This window comes from Hemitrygon akajei, unplaced genomic scaffold (genome assembly GCF_048418815.1).
Source record: "Hemitrygon akajei unplaced genomic scaffold, sHemAka1.3 Scf000108, whole genome shotgun sequence".
In the NCBI taxonomy this organism is placed as follows: domain Eukaryota; kingdom Metazoa; phylum Chordata; class Chondrichthyes; order Myliobatiformes; family Dasyatidae; genus Hemitrygon; species Hemitrygon akajei.
Window position 1 is genome coordinate 2,098,982 of NW_027331994.1, and position 22,233 is coordinate 2,121,214.

The 22,233-nt window shown below is 45.7% G+C and overlaps 1 protein-coding gene across 2 annotated transcripts; it reads left to right on the forward strand.

Moving 5' to 3' along the window:
• The first annotated feature begins 335 nt into the window (after nucleotides 1-335).
• Nucleotides 336-22,017, forward strand: LOC140723310 (NLR family member X1-like). 2 transcript variants are annotated; one of them, XM_073037916.1, is made up of 9 exons: nucleotides 336-500; nucleotides 2,829-2,914; nucleotides 7,611-7,777; nucleotides 17,571-17,742; nucleotides 17,841-17,906; nucleotides 19,247-19,511; nucleotides 20,731-20,817; nucleotides 20,973-21,140; nucleotides 21,305-22,017. In XM_073037916.1, the coding sequence occupies exons 2-9, from the start codon at nucleotides 2,905-2,907 to the stop codon at nucleotides 21,390-21,392; spliced, it is 1,023 nt and encodes a 340-aa protein (XP_072894017.1). In that variant the 5' UTR covers nucleotides 336-500; nucleotides 2,829-2,904; the 3' UTR covers nucleotides 21,393-22,017. The 2 variants fall into 2 exon arrangements, with proteins under 2 accessions (XP_072894017.1, XP_072894016.1); XM_073037915.1 differs by having other exon boundaries at nucleotides 2,832-2,914.
• Nucleotides 22,018-22,233: the final 216 nt, after the last annotated feature.

Here is a 22,233-nt window from a genome sequence, read left to right on the forward strand (position 1 = left end):
AGCGATGAAGTTTTTGTATCCCATCACAAACAGGAGAAAATCTTCAGATGCTGGAAATCCAAGGAACACACACAAAATGCTGGAGTAACTCAGCAGGTCAGGCATCATCTATGGAAGAGAGTAAAGTCGGCGTACAGATGCTGCCTGATCTGAGGGTTCCTTCAGCATTTTAAGCGTGTTATTTTGTATCCCACGTCAGGCTTTGTGAGGGACAGTTACACATTTCTTCACTCGGATCATTAGATCATTATATATGCGTTCAGGATTAAAATTTCAATCAGTTTGTTTTCCTTTATATTGTTAACATGCTTCATTATTCCTCTGATTAAAGTTAGCCCTGCGCCGAGAGATTTACTGGAAGGAAAGCCCACGACTGGAAGAGGACCACAACTGAAGGCAAGGGAACAGCAACAAGTGAACCTGTTCAGGGACTGAGAGCACCAATTCGAGAGATCCCCTCTGAGTCGGAAATTTCATTGATACGGTCAGGAGGAAGTTTGGTGAGTCTTATTTACTCAAACAGTGTCTTAGACATTACATTTCTGTGCCAAAGAAGGTAGGAAATATCCGAAGTGAGACTGAATAATCCTGGATGTGCCAGTTATGCAGATTGCAATCACGACTGAAATAGAGGTATCATGGTGGGACCATGTACAGACTCAGTGTGGGTGAAAGTCAGAAGCAGGAAGGGAGCCATCATTCTGCAAGTAGTCCAAAGGCCTCTCCCAGTGTCCTCCGGGACCGCGGGGAGCAGATACGTTGGCAGCTTTGGGAAAGCTTGTTATCATTGATGACTTCAATTTGCCTAATCTTGGTTCCCATTTCCTTATTCCAAAATGTGTCAATGGGGAAGAATGCTTTGTGTGTCCAGGAAGAATTGTTGACATAGTCTGTGGATGGGTCAACTGGAGGAGATGCCAGATTATGTCTGGTACTAGGCAACGAAACTCGGCAGATGACAGACGATTCGATGGGTGACCTTTTCCAGATAGTGGCCACAGCACCCCAACTTTTATCATGGTCATGGACAAGGATAGTAGCAGACGATACGAGGCAGTATTTAATTAGCGGATGAATAATTACAATGTAATTCGGAGCAACTTGGGAGCGTAAATTGTGAAAAAAAATCACAGGGAAATGCACAACTGTGGCGGTTGTTTCAGGAACAGTTATATGGGTTCTAGATAGATTTGCACCACAGACATGGAAAAGATGTTCATATAAACGAACCATGGTTCACAAGAGGTGAGGACTTTTAGGCAAGAGGAATTACGAAGCATTATTCAGGTTTAGGAAGCAACTTTAAAGCAAGGATCTGGAGAATTATTAGGTAGCCAGGAAGGAGATTATGAAAAGATTTAAAGTCCTGGGGAGTAAGATGAAGGAAAGCCCCAACGCCTTCTGCACATAGGTGAAGAAAAGGAGGAGGGTAGGACTTCTCATGAGCAAAGCTGGAAAAATGCATGGAGGATGAGGTGATAGGCGAGGTACTTAAAGAAATTTGTGCTGCAGAGTTACCAAGGAGATGGACTTTGAATGTAACGTTAGGATTGCAGAATGAGAATATTAAGAAAGAGGTGTTGCTGGAGCTTCCATTATACACAAAGTTACTACAGGAAGTGAGGTAGGAGCTTACAAAGGCATAGACAATGATCTTGGTGTTGTCTGTGTCCACAGGAGTAGTAATACAGGATGGGAGGGTGGCATATATTGTTCAATAATTCAATACGTCTTACAGCAATAAGTCGGGGGATTACAGACCAATGAGTATTGCATTGGGAAAACTCTTCGAAAGGTTAATAAGAGACAGGGACTTTGAGCATTTACAGAAGCATAATATTATTAGGGGCTGTCATCATGGATTTTTGATGGTGAGTGGAGAGAATGATAGAGATAATTTTCCACAATATGTACCAGCCGCACACAGAATATGTAGCAGTCACGCACACAGTATCTACCAACATTTGGATCAACAGTGTCTGATTAGGAGACCGCATGGCGGCGTGCATGGAATATAGTGTTTAACATCATTATGTAAGATTTTTTTTAAAAGTGAATGTACATGATGGTAGGGTAGTGCATTGTATTTCAGCAAAGTTTTTGACAAGCTGCCACATGGCAGGTTAGTCTGGAAGACTAGATCCCATGCAGTCCAGAGGGAAAGTTAGATGGATTCTAAATTAACTTGTAGGTAGCAAGCAACTGACTCGCAGTATTCAGAACGCAAGGCTACAAGTTGGCACCTTTGATATTCGTTGTTTTATTGCAATGATTTGGATGCGAATGCGATGGCTTGACCAGTAAGTTCATGGATGACACAAAATTAGTAGTTGGTGTTCATAGAGAAGAATATCGTACGAGAACGAAATGGGCAGGGGTGGTAAATAGATTGCAAAACAATCACAAGCAGCAACGGTTTCATGCAGAGGTTGGTGATTCTGTGGAGGGGGCAGCCAGAGGAAGTGGATGAGGCAGTCATAATTGTATGATTACAGAAGCAATTGGTATAGTTTGATGGAGTGAAGAAGGTAGGAGGAAAATTTGGGCTCATCTCAGGAAATTGGGACCATCCAGGTGGGCATTGTGGCTGGCAGGGTCTCGTTGGGCTGAAGGGTGTGTATTTGTGCTCTATTGCTCTGTGACTTTATCTATAGGTGCAACAGATATCACTGGATAGACAACAGACATGCTGTGGAACATGATGTTAACGTGAAATGTTTGGTCTCTAAGCCAACTGCTGTTCTGATCCAGGAGATGCAGATACTGTCATATTTGCAAAGTAATCGTACTCTCTCTGACTCATTGTCTGTTTGTTCATAATTCACCAGCAGGTGGCGCCTTCCTGCACTGCGATCGAAGTGTAAACAAGAATACGACTATCAACAATCTTCAGACAAAATTAGAATGGCTACCGGTATGTTCACTTGGATCTTAATAATTAAACTTCTGTCCTGTTGATGCAGAATAGTTCAGATGAAATACTTACACAGGCGCTAATGAACACAGACGTTTCATCAAACAGGATCACTGATCCCACTGGTAAAGCGGCCAATCCAATAGTTCCAGGGCACCGGTAATTGTTGAATCACTCCGCTCACCATCAAAAGTTTCACCTGAATGAAAGGAGCAGGAAGTCTTGAATAATGTGGTTGTGAGTGAAGCACAGACAGGAATGCAACAGTGGTCTTGTGGTTGATGTAACAGTGTAGGGAATAATCAGGGTCTGTTTCACCTCCAGACAGGTGCTGATGCTTCCAACTTTAATTTTCTGTTTTTTAAAATTTGATGCCAGATGACTGGAGCATTTCCAAGATGTTCTGGGATTGAACGATATGTTTACGGTTCAGGTTTTGGAAAGACAATTGCCTGTATTTTGTATTTTCATATAGAGATGTTCGGAGCTTACTGGAGTCTGTTGCCTGTGGCTGAGTTGGAGAATGTTTCCAATAGGTGGAAAGGTCTAGCGAACATCTCTTTGTAAATAAATCACTCTTGCAGTTTTACCGTCTTATAACATTTTAATGCAGTAATGAATATGAGTTCTGCTGGTGCTACAACTCCAGACTAACACACACACACAAAATTCTGGAAGAATTCAGCAGGTCAAACAGTGTACCTGTGGGAACAAGATCCTTCTTCTGGGCTAGCCGAGGAAGGTCAGCTCTCATGAACGGTCTCGGCCACTTTAGAAACTCCGTTTAACTGGCTGTACATCGACTCCTGGTGCATAGTCACAGACAAAAGAACACAGCACAAGTGAGAGGACCAAGACGGTATGATCAAGGAAGGTGGAGGGGTGAGTAGGCGGACGGGATAATGTTCAGGAATCTTTGAATCTGAATGAATGGACCACCGACTTCGTTAAGACCTGTGTGGAAGAATGCTTGCCTTCGAGAACATTTCATAAATACGAAAATCAAAAACGATGGATTAACCAGGGGATATAAACGTTGTTAAATTCTGGCACGTTTAGAAAATAGTCCATGCTTGTGTTCCTTCTGACTAAGTGCATGACCATGCACTTCCCCAACTCTGTATTCAATATGCCATTTATTTGCCTGTTCTCCGAATATCTCCACAGTACGTCCATCTGCTGCCTCCCCGCTTCCTCAACGCTACCCGCCCCCTTACCTATCTTCATATCGTCTGAGAACTTGGCCACAGAGCCATCAATTCCATCATTGACATATAACGTAAACAAAAGAAGTCCCAACACAGATCCGTGTGCAACACCGGCAGCCAACAGGGAAAGGCTTCCTTTGTTCCTACTCTGTGCCTCCTGCCAGTCAGCCTGTCCTCTAGGCCTGTTAATATACTTCCTATAACACTATGGGACTTACCTTGTTTAGCAGCCTCATGTGCTACACTTTGTCAAAGATCTTCTGAAAATCCAAGTACGCAACATCCACCGATTCTCCTTTGTCTATCCTGCTTGTTATTTATTCAAAGAATTCCAACAAATTTGCAGCGTAAGATTTCCCCTGCAGGAAACCATGCTGACTTCAGCCTATATTCTCAGGCGTTTCCAGACACATGGAAACCACATCCTCAACAATCGATTCTAACATCTTCCCAGGTCAGGCTAACTGGCCTGTATTTTCCTTGGTGACTAGTGGTGTTCCGCAGGGGTCGGTGTTGGGACCCTAACTCTTTACAATCTATATGAAAGATTTGGAGAAATGGACTAAGTGCAACGTATCGAAGTTTGCTGATGTCACAAAGATAGGAGGGAGTGTAATGAGTGCGGAGGACATTGAAACCCTGCAGGGGGACATAGATAGGCTGAGTGATTGGGCAGACATTTGGCAGATGAAATATAATACTGACAAGTGTGAGGTCTTGCACTTTGGCAGGAAAAATAATAGAGCAAGTTATTATCTAAATGGAGAGAAACTGGAAAGTGCTTCTGTGCAAAGGGATCTGGGGGCCCTGGTGCAGGAAACACAAAAAGTTAGTATGCAAGTGCAGCAGGTGGTGAAGAAGGCCAATGGAATGCTGGCTTTTATTGCTCGGGGGATAGAGTATAAGAACAGGGAGGTCTTAGTGCAGTTGTACCGGGTATTGGTGAGACCACACCTGGAGTACTGCGTGCAGTTCTGGTGTCCATATTTAAGAAAGGACATACTGGCTCTAGAGGCAGTGCAGAGAAGGTTCACTAGGTTAATTCCGGGGATGGGTGGGTTGATGTATGATGAGAGGTTGAGTAGATTGGGGCTCTACTCATTGGAGTTCCGAAGAATGAGAGGCGATCTTATTGAAACATATAAGATTGTGAAGGGGCTTGATCGGGTGGATGCGGGGAGAATGTTCCCAATGATGGGTGAAACTAGGACTACGGGGCATAATCTTAAAATAAGGGGATGCCGTTCCAGGACTGAGGTGCGGAGAAATATCTTCACTCAGATGGTAGTGGGGCTGTGGAATTTACTGCTCCAGAGAGCTGTGGAAGCTACTACACTCAATAAATTCAAAACGGAGATAGACATTTTCCTGGATAAAAATGGCATTAGGGGATACGGTGAGCGAGCAGGTAAGTGGACATGAGGCTAGGTTTAGATCAGATATGTGATCTCCTGGACCAGTTTTCGATAGCCTGGATGGGTCGGAGAGGAATTTTCCAGATTTTTTCTCCTCAATTGGCAACTCGGTTTTTTTTCCCCAGGTGATCACATGGGTTTGGGCGGAATGAATAATAAAATAAAATAAAATGGGCGGCATGGTGCCCTGTTGGTTGGCACTGTTGCCTTGTGGGATTCGGTGAAAACTAGAGTTAAAATTGGATCAGCCATGATCTTGTTCAATGGCGGAGCAGGCTTGAGGGGCCGATTGGCCTACTCCTGCTCCTATCTCTTATGTTCTTATGTTCTTATGTTCTTATGTTCCTTTCTTCTGCTTCCCTTCCTTTTGAAAGAGTGTAGATTTCCAGTCTTCCAGAACTATGCCGAATCAAGTGATTCTTGAATGATCATTACTAATCGTTAGACAATCTCCCGTTCTTCAGGGGCGCAACCTACCTCTTGGAGCACAAAAAAATGGGTGTCTGACACTGCCTGCCGCTGAACGCCGACGCCATCTTATTAAAACATTCGGCCTTTGTTATTCTAATCTTCTGTTAATAAATAAAATCAGACATATGATTTTAAAATACTCATTCTACATATTCATAGTAAGCATATTACCAAACATTTCAAGTACCACCCAGTTTTTAGGTTCTGTAAATATTCCATGTACAATGGTTATTGTGTGTTTCTATCTATATCTATATCTATATGTATATATATATATATATATAAACAACAAAGAAACGTTATTTGCAAATTTCTACAGAGTACCATAGACAGCCTGCAAATTTTCTGCATCAACATCAGTTATGGAGGGACCACTGCATAGAATCAGGGAAAATTTGCAGACTCAGTCATTTCCATCATGGAGATACTTCTCCAGTATTGAGTCAGCCTCAAAAAGCGATACCAAAAGAAGACCTTCTCTGTCATTGAGGATTCGTTGTTTCTATCAAGGGGGAGGGTCGGGAGACTGAAGAAAACATCCCTCCGCCGTCACTGGAATAGTCAGTGCTAATTGTCAGATTAAGAAGAACCATAAAGGTAATCTAATATATCTTTGGCTGGTTAACCTTGTATCAGTAACAGAGGGATTCGTGTTGAAACGTCCTAGCGGGACATTCTACTTGTATCTGTAATAGGATAGATTTACTAGAGATGGTCAGCATGGGCTCAGCGCACTGGGCTATGTTCTGAAAACTTGACTGATATTTTCGTGTTGGAATGATGAAGGGAAAACAGTGAATTTTGAAGGCATGGATGTTAGAGAAACTTGCAAAATGGTTCCTTGCAATAGTCTGATAGAAAATTTAATTCAAAGTTGTCTTGACCATACAAAACAGGTATTGGTGGCGAGGCATTCTTCTGCCTGGAGTTCTGTGAGCAGTCGTGCTCCGCAAGGTTCCGTAATGAACTCTCTGTTTTCAGTGATAACTATCCATGACTTGGGAAAACTCTGATTTCGCTGATTCACAAATTTACAGGCGATAGAGAACGAGGCGGAGTTGTGAAAATCAAGGTTGTTGGTCAAATTATACATTAGAATATTGATCCGCTAAAAGCATGGGCAGAGAGATGCCAACTAGACTTTAATGGGGGATAGTGTGAGGAGGTGCCTATTGAGAAGTGAAATGTAAGAGGAAATTTCATGACAGTAAAGCGCAAGACTGAGGAGAATTGATGTATGGGGAGATGTACAAGTGCATATCGTGCATATAGTCGGACCGTAAAGACGATCTACAGCATTGGAGTACTAATATAGAAAGTCATGCCTCAGCGATAGGGAAGTTTGATCAGTGCCCAGTTGCAGTTTGTGTGTAGTTCTGGTTTGTCCGTTACATGAACAATGTGGAGTCTCCTGACAAGGTTCAGGACAATGCTGTATGAATTACAAAGGCACATGATAGGCACATGGACAGGCAGGGACTGGTGGTATATAAACCACGAGCATGTAGATGTTTCATGTTGACATCTCGGTCGATACAGACATGGTGACACAAAAGGGCTGATCCTGTGCTGTACTGTTCTATGTTCTGTGTCTGTTCACAGATCTGAGTTCCGCTTTCTCCGCCTTCCTGTCAATTTGTGACGACCACCAACTGCTCCGGTTGACGAGATTCTACATGGAGCAATTGGAGCAGGCGATTGAAGAGGGTGTGGAAGGACTTGGCCTCATGTTAACCGGCAAGGATCACTTCACTGGGCGAATGTATCACGTAAGTGAAAAAGACAGTAATTGAAAGCAGATTATTCGACAGACTGATTGAACAGATGTAAGGCAACAGGTCTGTGTGGGTCAACAATACAGACCAGGCCTGCCGCCACGCTGGGCCTTCATTTGGCAGGTACAAGATGTGACAGGAGTCTCTCCCATTATCTGAACACATTCATTTTTAGTCGGGTTAGGATATAGTCAGCGATTGAAAGGTGATTGTTAGTGATGTGACATGTGATGGGTACTGGCAGTGGACAGAGAAAGGCTTTATTTTACTCTGTCCAACTTCCCAACATGTTTCCAATGCTTCTCCTCAGCGACCATGCAACAGTGTTGCCTTGAAGACTCCTGGGATCACACAATCCATAGAGATTGTCTTCTTTCTCCACCCTTTACCTGTCATTGGATCCCACAGAATAACTCGAACAGACAGCACTTGACTATTATCTCTAGTTTGACCGAATGAATCTCTTTCATTTGTTCAAATATCCAGTCGTGCCTTGTGGCTCAGGTACCTTCTGCTCCTTGTGACAGTTCCGTGTAGCGGTTATAATTACCACAGCATGTAATGTTAGCACTGAGAATTGCAAAAATTAGAATCATTGAAAATATTCCAAACATCCATAGATAACACAGAATTACCCAGGCACATGCATCTGTTGCCACCCAAACTGAATTTTAACGAAGAGCTATAAACTGTACCTGACCATAACATTTCTTATAAGACAGCTGACAGTTCCATTCCAAAATTCCTTCTCTGCGTTACTAACAGTAGGCTTTGGTCTCACACACATGCACAAAAGCCCTGTGATTGCCACCTGCTCCTCACTGCCAGTTCCCAGCTGCAGGCTGTCATTGGACCTTCATGGATCCTGGCAGTGAATTGTTAACCTTTTCACCAGCGATTTACCTCTGAAAAAAATCGGCAGTGACCCTGTTACAGTCCGACCCAGTCATAGCAGTTGAACTCCACAGTATAACAATGGGTTCTTCGGCCAATGTAGTGCACATTGACCTAATAACTTGCTTAGCCCCATTGATCTGCACCCACCCCTCCCGTGGGTCCAAAATATCCAAATTGCTTTTAAATTTTGAAATCGAATGCACACCAACCACTTCCGATGGCAGCACGTTGCAAACTCTCACCAACCTCTGAGCGAAGATGTAGGCCCTCATATTGCCTTTCACCTTTCATCTTTAACCCATGACCTCTAATTCTAATTTTACTTCCACCCAACCTCAGTAGTTGTTACAAGGGGCGTTGGTTGTGGACTCAAACACAAGACACGGACACAGAAAGTACTAGGAACTGGACTATGTTTTATCACGACGCTAGGTAAACCAAGGAACGAGGACAAAATGATAACACGAAGATAGTCGAAGAGCGACAAACCGGAAAACCTAGACCTGGGCTTGGAACTTGAACTGGACAGGGAACTCGGGTCATGACGCGGAACTCGGGTCTTGGTCGGGACTCGGTACCTGGGTATAGACCTGGTTCTTGACCAGAACACGGGCATGGCTCGGACTTGACTCGGGCTTGGCTCCGACTTGACTCGGACTTGACTTCGACTTGACTCGGGCTCGTCCCTTGGACAACACGATTGAATCTGCAGATGCTGAAAATAAATACAAATACAAAATGCTGGCAGAACCCAGCAGGCCAGACAGCATCTATGGGAGGAGGTAGCGACGACGCTTCGGGCCGAAACCCTTCACCGCTACCTCCTCCAATGGATGCTGTCTGGCCTGCTGAGTTCTGCCAGCATTGTGTATTTTCGTCTCTTGGACTTGGCTTGGCTCGGACTCTTGCTTCGACACGGGACACAGAACACTAAGCCGGGGCTCCTCCATGGATACAGGACCCAGAGCCGGAATTTTTCTCAGACACTGGACACGAAACACGGAGACAGTTCCCCACTTAGGAAAGCGGCAATCCCTCGAGGCGACACAGGACAAAAGACAACAGCTCTAGTCTCACTCCGGAGGGTTAACTTGACGAGTTTACTGACGAGAATACTGGCGAAGTTACTGTCAAGGATGTTGGCGAGGTAACTGACCAGGGTACTAACAAGAACGATCCAGCACGGAATCACTGGAACTCAGAACTATTTATATTCCCAACCCCAAACGAGAATCAGGTGCCTCAATTACGGCACCGAACGGAAACAAGGGAAAGACGGAATAACCGGAGTAAGGCATCCACAGCCCTGATCGTGAACCGGAATACGGACCCCACCGTATTATGACTGTACCACCCCCCGCCCCTCCCCACCATGGGAGCCTTCTGGCGATCCAACAGTCTTGCACGGATCATCGGCGACCCGGACCGGTGGGGTGAGGGGTTGAAATGGTTTCAACCAAATGGGCATTGAACGGCGAGAGTTTAACGACAGTGCTTGTGTCGCTGGGTCCATGTCTGGCAGGACCGTTCTGTTGCTGGGGGGGGGGGGGAGGTGGAGGAGGTAGCGGGTCAAAACGCAAGAGACAGACACTGAATTTACTGGGAACTGGACTATATTTATTAAGGATGCTAGGTAAACCGAGGCGCGAGGAGAAAATGATAACATTAAGAGAGATGAAGAGAGACAAACCGGAAAACCTAGACTTGGGCTAGGGACTTGACTTAACTCGGACTTGGCTTGGACTTGACTCTGTCTTGCCTCTTGTACTTGACTGGGCGTGGCTCTTGGGCTTGTCCTGGCTTGGCTTTTGGACTTGTCTTGGCTCGGCTGTCGGCTTGGCTTGGCTCGGACTCTCCTTAGACACGGGACACAGAAAACTGAAGCGGGGCTCCTTCATGGACACAGGACATAAAGCCAAGACTCTTCTTAGACACAGAACACGGAGCACTGAGTCGGGGCTCATCCTTGGATACAGGACCCAGAGCCGGGATTCTTCTTAGCCACGGGACACGGAACGCGGATAGCGCTCCCCACTCAGGAGAGCGGCAAACCCTCGAAGCGGTCAACATACAGCGGTTCTGGTCTCATTCTGTCGGGTTAATTTGACGAGGTTACTAACGAGGTTACTGACGAGGTTACTGGCATGGTTACGGACTAGGTTACTGACGAGGCTACTGACCAGAGTATTAACAGGAACGGTCCAGCAAGGTATTACTGGACCCCAGAGGTATTTAAAACGAGAATCAGGTGCCTCTATTATGGCACCCAACGGAAACAAGGGATAATCGGAGTACGGAATTCACGGCCCGGACCGTGAACTGGAATACTGGTTCACGCACTGGACTGTGACATTTGTAAGTCCTTTTTGCGTTTACCCTATCTATACTTTTTTTTATAAACTTGTATACCTCTTATCACATCTCCCCTGATTCTCCGACACTCTAGGTAATAATGTCCTAACCTATTCAGACTTCCTATATCTCTCATGTCCGCAGATCCTGGGCAGATCCTTGTAAATTTACTCTGAATTGAATTTGAATTGATTTGAATTGAATTGAATTGAATTGAATGATCTTTATTGTCATTATACATAGGTACAATGAAACTCTGTTTGGCTTCCTCTCAGGCAATCAGACAAAGCGGTAGATAAAAACAAGACTGTAATTGAAAAACAGTATTAAATAGATAAGAAGCAGAAAATAATTGCGTGCTCACAGTTTCAGTCATTGTTCTGTGGGAGTGGTGTGATGGAGGCCACTGCTCTGGGGTAGAAGCTGTTCCTCAATCTATTTGTTCTGGCTTTTAGTGTCCTGAACCTTTTGCTGGACGGCAGTGGGTCAATCATGGAGTGGCCGGGGTAAGCTTTCCTCCTGAGTCTGTTGGAACAGATGGTGTCCAGTCCTGAGTGCTTCATCCTGACAGTTCGCTGGGCCGCCTTCGCCACGTGATGCAGGTCTTGTTGCTCAGCAGCTGTGCAGCTGGCATACCACACTGAGGCGCTGTCGTTCAGGGTGGTTTCAATTGTGCTTCTGTAGAAGTTAAGCAACAAATTTTCTGGGTGTTTGGCCTGACTCAGCTTTCTGAGGAAGAAGAGCCTTTGTTGTGCCACTTTTTTTACAAGCAGCGAAGTGTTGGTGCTCCATGTCGGCTGTTTTGACAAAATAACTTCAAGGAACTTTAGGTTTTCCACACTTTCTACTACCTCTACATGTATATGGAGCGGGGTGTGTACTCTGTCCTTTGATCTCTTGAAGTCAATGATCATCTCTTTTGTTTTAGAACTGTTAAGGACCAGGTCGTTGTCCTTACTCCACTCCGTCAGATGATCCACCTCGAGTCTGTACGCTGTTTCATCCCCGTTCGAGATCAGGCCAACCACTGTGGTATCGTCCGCAAATTTAATTATGGAGTTGGAGGTGTAGATGCGGGTGTAGAGTGTGCAGAGCATAGGGTTCTGCACTCTTTCAATCTTATCTACTGTATAGGTCGGTGCACACAGTACTCCGAGATAGACCACAGCAACACTTTATTCAATTTCAACATAATATCCCAATTTCTGCATTCAGTACTTTTATATATGAAGTCCTTTGTCCTAACATCTCTCCATACAGCCCAATCTACCTTTGCCACCTACGACCAACTGAAGGAAGAGGAACTAGCTGAGAGAGTTAGAGAGGTAAAGGCTGCTGATGAAGACAAGCAGCATGGAGAAGCATGGCGACTAGTCAACGAGATCAGCAGACGGAAGAAGTCCCCATCATGTCAAATAAGTGGTAGAACAGCAGTGCTAGGTGTCCAGACATGGTTCACCCACTTTAAGAACCTGCTGGGAAGCCCTCAAACGATCACGGAAGAAGAAGAGGACATACCCACGATACTAACGCAAGTTGACATCGATGACGGCCCATTCACCATTGAGCAACTGAAGAAAGCAAAGTATATTGTACACTGACACAGGGCAGGTGCGCTGGACCAGACGGGATACCACCAGATGTCCTGAAGAACTGCGACCTGGGAGACATCTTGCTGGACATATGTAATACGGCACTTTTGAAAGGCGACAAACAACAACAGTGGTCACGGTCAAACATTATCCCAGTCCCCAAGTCTGGATCCCTCAAGAAGACAGATAACTACCGCGGTGTCAGCTTGACCTGCAAAGCTGTACAATCGGATGATCTTGAACAGGATTCGCACCGCCATTGGCCCTAAGCTAAGATTCAATAAGAATGGTTTTCGGCAGAAATGCACAACTTGCTCTCCGTAGAATCATCGAGGAAGTCAAGAGGCACAGCCTACCAGACGTGCATACTTTCATCGATTTTCACAACTCTTTTGACTCCATTCACCGAGGTAAAATGATGAAGATCCTGAAAGCTTACGGAGCGCCACACCGTCTACTAAGAGTAATAGAGTCCAGCTATACCAAAAACATGGCGAAAGTTGTATCAGCAGACGGAGAAACAGCAGAGTGCGAGCTACTAGCTGGTGTGCTGCAAGGAGACTCTCTGGCACCCTACATCTTTATAATTGTCCTTTGACTAGGCTGGCAGGTAGCTTGGGTGGCGAAAACAGTGCCCGGCCCGTTGCTCTACGTCAAGCTACCAAAGATCATGACAAGCTTCGTTTTACCGTAAAACAGGACGAACCAAAAGGGTCAGACCAGTTACGCTCACAGATCTCGATTTTTCAGATGACATAGTCCTGTTCTCTGACCAGATGGAGAAAACACAGCAGCTACTGACAGAAGTGAAAATTGAGGGCAGTAAAGTTGGACTTCACCTAAAAGCTAAAAAGGCACAGTACATGGCGTTTAACTGTGCTGAAGGTACTCTCAAGACCGTAAGGAATGATACCATTAAGAAGGTCTTTGGCTTCAGGTTGCTCGGGTCAAGAATGATGTGTTCGGAGAAGAACTCGGAAAGATATGGAAGGCGCTGGCGTGGAGGGCTGTGAACAAGATGAAGGAAATCTGGAAGTCGAACCTGACCAGAGGGCTTGAAAAGAGGATCTTCATAGCAGTCACAGAGTCCATTCTCACGTACTGATGCGAGACGTGGGCACTCACCAAGACCATGCGAAAGTCACTGGATGGATGCTATACACGAATGCTCCGGATGGCTCTTGACGTGAGTCGGCAACAGCCAATGACAAACGTCGAGTTCTATGACGAACTACCGATGTTCACTACTAAAATCGTGGCGAGAAGACGGCAACTAGCCGGGCACTGTTTTCGCCATCCGAGCTACCTGCCAGCCTAGTCATCACATGGGAGCCCAAGCACGGGAGGATGAGCCCTGGGCGCCCTCCCAAGACTATGGTAAACACACTCGTAGAAGACAGCAGCGCTTCTTGTAGATGAACTGAACACACTGATGAGGGAGAGGGAGGAGTGGAGAGTCCGGCATTCTGCCCGACGCCGACCCCCTAGGCTTGAGTCGATGTAGTAGTAGTACCTTCAACACTTTCAATGAATAATGTATCTGTAGGCCCCAATATTTTAGTTTTATCGTACTGTTCGATGCCCTACCACTCACCATCTGCCTTTTTCTGATTTGTCCTCCAAAATAGAACACTTCATCTTCATTAACTTCTACCTGTCACTTTTTCAGTCCATTTTTTCCCCTACTGGTACAGGTCTCACTGCAAACGTTGATAACTTTCCTCGTTATGCACTTGGTGTCATCCATAAATTTGCTGGACGAGTTTACCGCATTATCATCCAGAGGGTTTATATATATGACAAGCAACGTCATACCTGCAGCACACAACTCGTCATAGGCGTCCAGTCAGATAGTAAAACATCCACTACCTCTCCAAGGTTCTGTCATGAATTCAGTGTAAAAACTATCTACTTACCGTGTCATGAATGCCACGCGAATGAATCTTTTTGACCAAGGTCCCATGTGGGACTTGCTGAAGTCCATGTAAAAAACATCCACTGCCTGGCCTTCAGTACCTTCTTGTTAACTTCCTCGAGAAACTATCAGACTGGTTAGACAGGATTTACCAGGTACAAATTAGTGTTGACTACCCCTAATCAATCCTTGTCTATCCAAATACTCATATCCATTTCCTTAGAATACCTGTCAATAGCTTTACCAACCTGTTATGCTCACCAACCTGTAAATCACTGGCTTATTCTTGAAGCCTTTTCAAACAGAAGAAGAAGAAGAATAGTTATCTTCCGTATATAGCTCCTGTAATTTCTGCACTAGCCTCAAACAAGTTATTAAGGAAAACCCTGGGGATTTAACCTTCCTAATCTGTCTCAAGACAGCAAACACCTCCTTCTCTGTAATCACTATAGAGTCCATGATCTCACTGTTGTTTCGCCTCACTCCAAATACTGTACTCTGCATGCTCCCTGAGAAAATATAAATGCAACAAAAAACCGATTTAAAACCTCCCCCACATTTTTCAGCACTATGAACTTCAAGAGGTCCAATTTCGTTCGTTGGTCTACTTTTCTTCAGAATTTGTTTGATGAAGAGTTTGAGATTCTGTTTTTTCCTTGTCTGCTAGAGGAAACTCATGCCGTACCTTAGCCCTCCTGATTTCCTCCTTCCATAACTCCTGCATTTATTATACTCATCAAGTACCTCATTTGTTTCTTCCTGCCTATAATTGCAATGGGCTCCTTCCTTTTCACCAGGGCCTCAGTATATGCCAAAAAACAAGTTTCCCTAAACATCTTACACTTGCCTTTTATTTTGTCAGGGGCATTCAGACTCTACTTATGGTCATTTATACATTCGAAATCATTGTTCTCAGAATTTCCGTTTCAGAGGCCTCACGTTTATCAAACATATCTGTACCAGGAAACATCCGGTCACCATGTACTTTCCTCAGATCCTTTCTGATACCCTTAAAACTGGCTTTTCTCCAATATAGAATCTTAACCTGAGGACCAGACCTACCCTTTTCATAATGATCTTCAAACTAATAGGACTGTGATCACCAGATGCAAAGTGACCTCTGTCAACTGCCCTGTCCTGTTCCCGAATAGAATTCCAGTAGGCACCGTCTATAGTTATGACCTCAAAATATTGATTACAGAATCTTCCCTGGACATATTTGACCAACACCATACTATCTAGACCTTTGAATTATCAGTGTCCAATTACTAAATGGAAAGTTTGAATTATATTGTGTTTCTTGGAACTGTCTCGCGACTTCTCTGCACATTTGATCTTCTCAGATATCCCACTGGCTATTGGGTGCTCTTTAACATAATCCCATCCGTCTCGTACTGCTCAGTTTCTGCCATGTAGCCTCAGTAGACAAGCTCTCTAGTTTGCCCTGTCTGAGTTTCATTTTTCATGACTAGTTATGTCACCCCGCCTTCTTTCATCCCTCTCACTCTATTGAATCGTGTCTTACGCAAATGGATCCACGAATGCTGAGCTGCTAGTCCCACGCCACCTCCTTGATGGTTACGGTGCTGTAATTCAATGTGCTGATCAATGCTCCAAGCGGATTTGCCTTTCCTACAATACTCCCTGCATTCAAATAATATATATTTCCGAACATTAGTTTCACTATGTTCAACATTTAATTTCCTGACTTTGTATATCGGCTTAACAACGTATTTCCCACACAACCACTCCACTATCCGTTCTGTTTCTTCAAATCCTGCAAATCAAGCTTAACACCCCGCACCATCCCAACCCCGCAACCCTCAGCGCTAACAAACCTTCCTGCAAAAATATCAGTCTCCCTTTATTTCCTGTGCAAATCAACCCTCTCTGTCCAGGTCCCGCCTTGCTTGGATGAGATCCCAATCATTCAAACTTTAGAAGCCCTCGGTCATGCACCATCTCATCAGTCACACTCAGACTCTATCATCGTCCTATTTCAGGCCTCACTAGCACGCGGTACGGGTAGCGGTCTGAGAACTCAACCCTGGGGGTCCTGCCCTTTAGCACAGCATTTAACTCCATGAACTGACTTTGCAGGACCTCTTCACACTTCCTGCTCTTGTCATTGTTAACAATGTGAACCACGACCGGCGGCTGCTCACCCTGCACTTAAAAAAGTTTCAGACTTGATGTTAGATATACTGACCTTGGTAACACGCCATCCAGAAATCGTGTTCTCGTCAACAGAATATCCGTCCTCTTCTAACCATTGAATTCCCCTATTAATGCAGCTCACTCTTCTCAATCCTTATGAGTCACAATTCCAATCTCAGTGCCGGAGGCATAATTGCTGTGGCTTTCTCCTGCTGGTCACACCCCGAAACAGATCGCTGTACACCTGTATAGAGGAGTTTCCTGCAGTGTCTCTCCATCCCCTTTCCCCTCTCTGACTGTCACCCAGTTACCCGTGTCCTGCCCCTTGTATTTCGTTCACTATCTGTATAAACTGTCAGTCAACCTCTCAGCCTCCCGAGTGATCCTGGGTTCATCCAGCTGCAGCTCCATTTCCTCAGCGCAGTTCCTGAAGGTTCAGTTGTCAGGGACACTGGAGGTCTCCGTGTCTTGCCACATTATGTAGGAAGAGCATTCCACTGTTCTGCCAGGCTTTCCCACTGATCTAACCGTGAAATGGAGAGGTAAAATACTACTCAAAATCTATCTAAAACCTCCGCCTCTCCTCACTGAACCATCTCTGGCACAATGTTTAAACTCCCCAATCTATTTCTGGCTCATTCATGCTATGTGTGCTCCACTTAAAACTTGCCGTAGATAATTACCCCGCAATCTATGGCGTATAGGAACTCCCCACTGCCCCCTCTTGCTTCTTTTAAAATTTTTCTCACACTATGAACTCTTCAATGGCTGTTAGTGATCTGTGGCGAGCAGAACGTGCTGGGTCAGTCCATGTCCAGGGTAGATTTGTACCCATCCCTCCGCTCCTCAATATATTCCCCATTGTTCATTACAGAGCGTGACTGAGCTCGCGGAGAAGGGAAACCGAGCGGGCGCTTCCAAACTCCTTCTGGATCTGGTGATGGAGAAGGGCTCCGGGGCCCAGAGGATGATGTGGCAATCCTTTGTGAAACTGCATCATCATTTACCGGAGCTGAGCAGAATATTGAATGAAATACGGGAACGTGGTACGGTGAACAATACATTGTGTGTTACAGATGTAAATACAGATGAATTTACAGTATTACACAGAACAGACTTCATGCAGGTTAATCTGTTTGAACAGGTGACGGCCAGTTCGCCTACATGGACGCTGAGCGGGGTTTATCTGAAGTGCCCGCGCATTTGAAAGGTAAGCGATGGAACGGAAACCTCAAAGTCTTTATTTCACTTTAAGAGTCTGAATACGTGTCATTAGAGGCCTGTTTAGAGACTGTTAGAGTCTGGGAGACAGGGTTTTGTTGCTGTAGCTGGAGGACAGGAATCAATTTGCATTTTGCACAACACCTGGCACCTTCCGGGCCACGGGGTGTGCACCTAGAGGCCTCTATGAGATTTATAAACAAACACTCCCGTCGGTCAGAGAGAAAGCCGAATATTTCCCTCGCGCCGAATATCTGGAGAGTTGACAAAACTGAAAGCAAGCCTTTACATTTCGAATATCGAGCCCCAGCAAAGGAAGTCTCACACAGCTCGGATTCAGAATCAGGCCATTCAGCCCTCCGAGTTTCTTCCGCCATTCCATCATGGCTGAATTGGATCCCACTCAACCCCATCCACTAGCCTTCTCGCCTACCCTTTGATGCCATGACTGATCACGTTCCGCCTTAAATACATTCACGGACTTGGCTTCCGCCGCCATCTTTACGGAATTACTACTCGCTGGCTAAAACAATTCCTTCCTTCCTCTGTTCTAAAGGGTCGCCCAACAATTTTGCGGCTGTGCCCTATAATTCTGGATACCCCCAGCATAGAAAACGTCCTCTCTACATCTACCCTATCTTGTCCTTTCAACATTCGGTAGGTTTCATGGAAATCCCCATGCATTCTTTTAAATTCCACTGAGTACAGGCCCAAAGCTGCTGAACGCTCCTCATATGTTAACCTCTTCACACCCGGAATCATCCGCGTGAACCTTCTCTGGACACTCTCCAATGGCAACACTTCCTTTCTAAGAGAAGGAGGATGATAGGAGACATGATAGAGGTGTACAAGATATTAAGAGGAATAGACAGAGTGGACAGCCAGCGCCTCTTCCGCAGGGCACCACTGCTCAGTACAAGAGGACATGACTTTAAGCTAAGAGGAGGGAAGTTCAAAGGGGATATTAGAGGAAGGTTTTTTCACTCAGAGAGTGGTTGGTGCGTGGAATGCACTGCCGGAGTCAGTGGTGGAGGCAGATACACTAGTGACGTTTAAGAGACTACTAGACAGATATATGGATGAATTTAAGGTGGGGGGTTATATGGGAGGCAGGGTTTGAAGGTCGGCACAACATTGTGGGCCGAAGGGCCTGTAATGAGCTGTACTGTTCTATGTTCTATGTTTTTAAATATGGGACCCAAAACTGTTGACAATTCTCCAACTGCGACCTGACGAATGTCTTGTAAAGGCTCAGTATTACTTCCTTGATTTTACATTCGATTCCCCTTGAAATAAATGCCAACATTGCATTTGCCCTCTTTACCACAGATGTTGAAGATGAGAAAAGGAGACTCCTGAAAGCATTGCGCTACCTGTCTGAGTCTCAGAATCGTGGACTGGCTCAGGCCGCACTGGAATCTGTGGAAAAACTTTCATTCAGTGGAATGACACTGACCCCGACTGACTGCGCGGTCCTATCTCGTGTCATCGGACTCTGTGATACAATAAAACACCTCGACCTTACTGCCTGCGACATTCAGTGTAAAGGAATCCAGTGGCTGGATCCCGTGCTGCACAAGTGCCAGGAGTTGCAGTAACTTGATTTATCTCTCACTCTGAACTGTGAAACTGTTCAATTGTGTTGTTTCAATGAAAAGGAATTTGGGTAAAACTGTTGTAAATCAGATTGTGAAGAACTGTGACATATGCCCAGGGGATCAGTCAGTAACTCCCCATGGAAGGGAGGGTTCTGTAGTTCCTTGTGAAGGGATGTTGGAGACTTCATCAGATCAGTGAACAACGGCCATTGCTTTAAAGGTAGTAAATCACAGGAATGGCCGTGTTTCTCGCTGCCTGTGACACGTCCATTGTCAATGTTCCTTCTCACTGCTACTGACACCCAGACCGACACTGACTGCAGCAGGTGGGTCAGAGATTCACACCCCCTTCCCGGTGAAGGACAAGAGACCGTCAGCAGACTGTCCCAGTGAGACGGAAAGAAATACCATTGTGAGATTGTCCTCACCTGCCCTTCCCGATGTGTGACTATCACCATCAATTCTTCCGTGTGACTTGTGCTCACTACCAGATACACAGACCCTTTGGGCGCATCTCCTCCTCCGATTGTGGGCGTCAGATCAGCCACACCCTTCCCGTACAATCTATTTCTGGATCACCTCATCTTGGGGGGATATCCCTTCGCATCGGTATCCTCCAGTGGGACCTGTCATCCTCATCCACCTTCCTCCCGTGGGATCTCTCATCCCAAACCCCTTCCGCCCGTGGGATCCCTTTTTCCCATCGCCTTCCTCCTGTGGGATCTCTCATGCTGATGCCCCTCCCTCACGTGGGATCTCTCTTCCCCATCCCCCATCCTCCCGTGGGAACTCTCTTCCTGATCCCCTTCCACCCGTGACATCTCTCTTCCTACTGCAGTTTCTCTCTTCCCCATCCCCTTTCCTCAGGTGGCTTCACTTCTACCATCTCCCATCGACACTTTCTGATTCACAAATCTTCCTCACTTTCGCTTTCTGCCACCCTTCGGCCCCGCCCCATCCGACCCTGACGTCAGGAGCACTTATCAGTTGGGTAATAAGACACAATATGTGGCGGTTTCAGGGTCACACAGACTAAATTACTGATATTCGGCAAATACCCTGGAGCTGGGCAGTGAGGGACATTGACAGTGATGGGAACTCCGATCAGTGATTTACTGAAGAGTTTAATGTTTCCTGAAATATCCGAGTGACAGAAATGCGCTCAAACACACGGTTTGAATCACTTTGTTCCTCAATCTGTCTGTTTGTGTTTAGACTTGGTGAGAATAAACTGGGAGATTCAGGAGTGAAACTGGTGTCTGCGGCTCTGAGGAACCCGGAGTGTAAAATACAGCAACTTTTGTAAGTACCAGACTGTGGGAGATTGTGTTTACAGTCACTGGGTGTCTGCAACTGAACATTAATGTGATCAGTAATTGTGTTACTGATAAACATTGGGGATTTGTACCGTCTCCTGTCTCTCTGTGTCCTTCACACTCACTCTCTCTCATCTCCAGGCTGATCAATGTCGGTCTCACGGATACTGGTGCCAAGAATCTCGTCTCCTCTCTCGGTCCAAACCGATCACTGAAGGAGCTGGACCTGCAAGCAAACTCGCTGACAGACCAATCTGTCCCCGCTCTGCATCACCTCATACGGACGCATCCGAGTCTGGAGTGGATCCAGTGAGTGTTTGTGTTAATGTTCAATGTGATAAATTATCAGCGGATCCGTGGGCTTTCTGGTGATATTTGTCTGTGAGTGTTGTTGAAATATTAACCCAAGTCCCCTGTTACTGACACTGTTGTGTAATCTGTTTATTTCATCGTTATTCTTCTATCTGTTTCAGCCTGTGGTACAATGATTTCAGTAAGTTCAACGAGATGGAACTGAGATCTCTGGAAGGATTCAGGCCTGGACTGAATATCAGTCTGTGAACATCTGAATGTGCGGAATGGCGATACTTTGGCTGATTCCTCGCCCTCCCCTTTAATGGCCACGCTCCAAGTTTAATTTCCAAAGGCTTTAACGAAATTGGCTCCAGTCTCGCGCACTGTTACGTCCGAAGAGGTCCCGTAGTGACGTCATTCCTCCTCATGTCCAGCGCCGCTGCTTGCGGAGGTGTCCGAGTTCGAGAGCTCACCCACGTGAGACCCCGGAAAATTACACACACAGAAACAGCCCGGGAGCCGGGGTTCAGTCAGGGACAAGAGTGTCCCGGGGTGGGATTATCCGAGAAGAGAATCCTTCTCCTCGCTTTACTGAGGACGGGTCATTCCGCAGTCTGGCCGATATATAGTGATGTTAACAAACGCCTCGTCCCTGTACCTGCATCTGCAGCGATCTTTACGCCGCTGAAGTGTGATTTTGTAATTATCGGTTCCCCGATTCAGAGTGACGGTGAGAAACGGAATTCATACTGTCACTGGTTCTCGCCGGTTAGTTAATTGTGTGCGACTGTGAATGAGTCAGGAGTAGCTTATTTATCCCCGCGCGTCAGCAGCTCACACATTGTTTCATTTGCATTTGTCATGACGAAATCAATAAACCGCTGTAACTTCCTGTCTTGGTGTCGGTCTCGAGTCTCATTAGAGGAGAATCAGTGACCTGGGGTTACTTCTGCTCCCTGCACCTAGTGAACTGCAATAATGGGTTTGAGGTACTCACACTGGTACAGCAGCGTCTCAGCTCCAGGCTGAGGGACGTCAATCTGATAGTGTTTGGTTCCCAGGAACTCCTCACACCCCATCCCACATCCACGCTGACCACCGCTTCCTC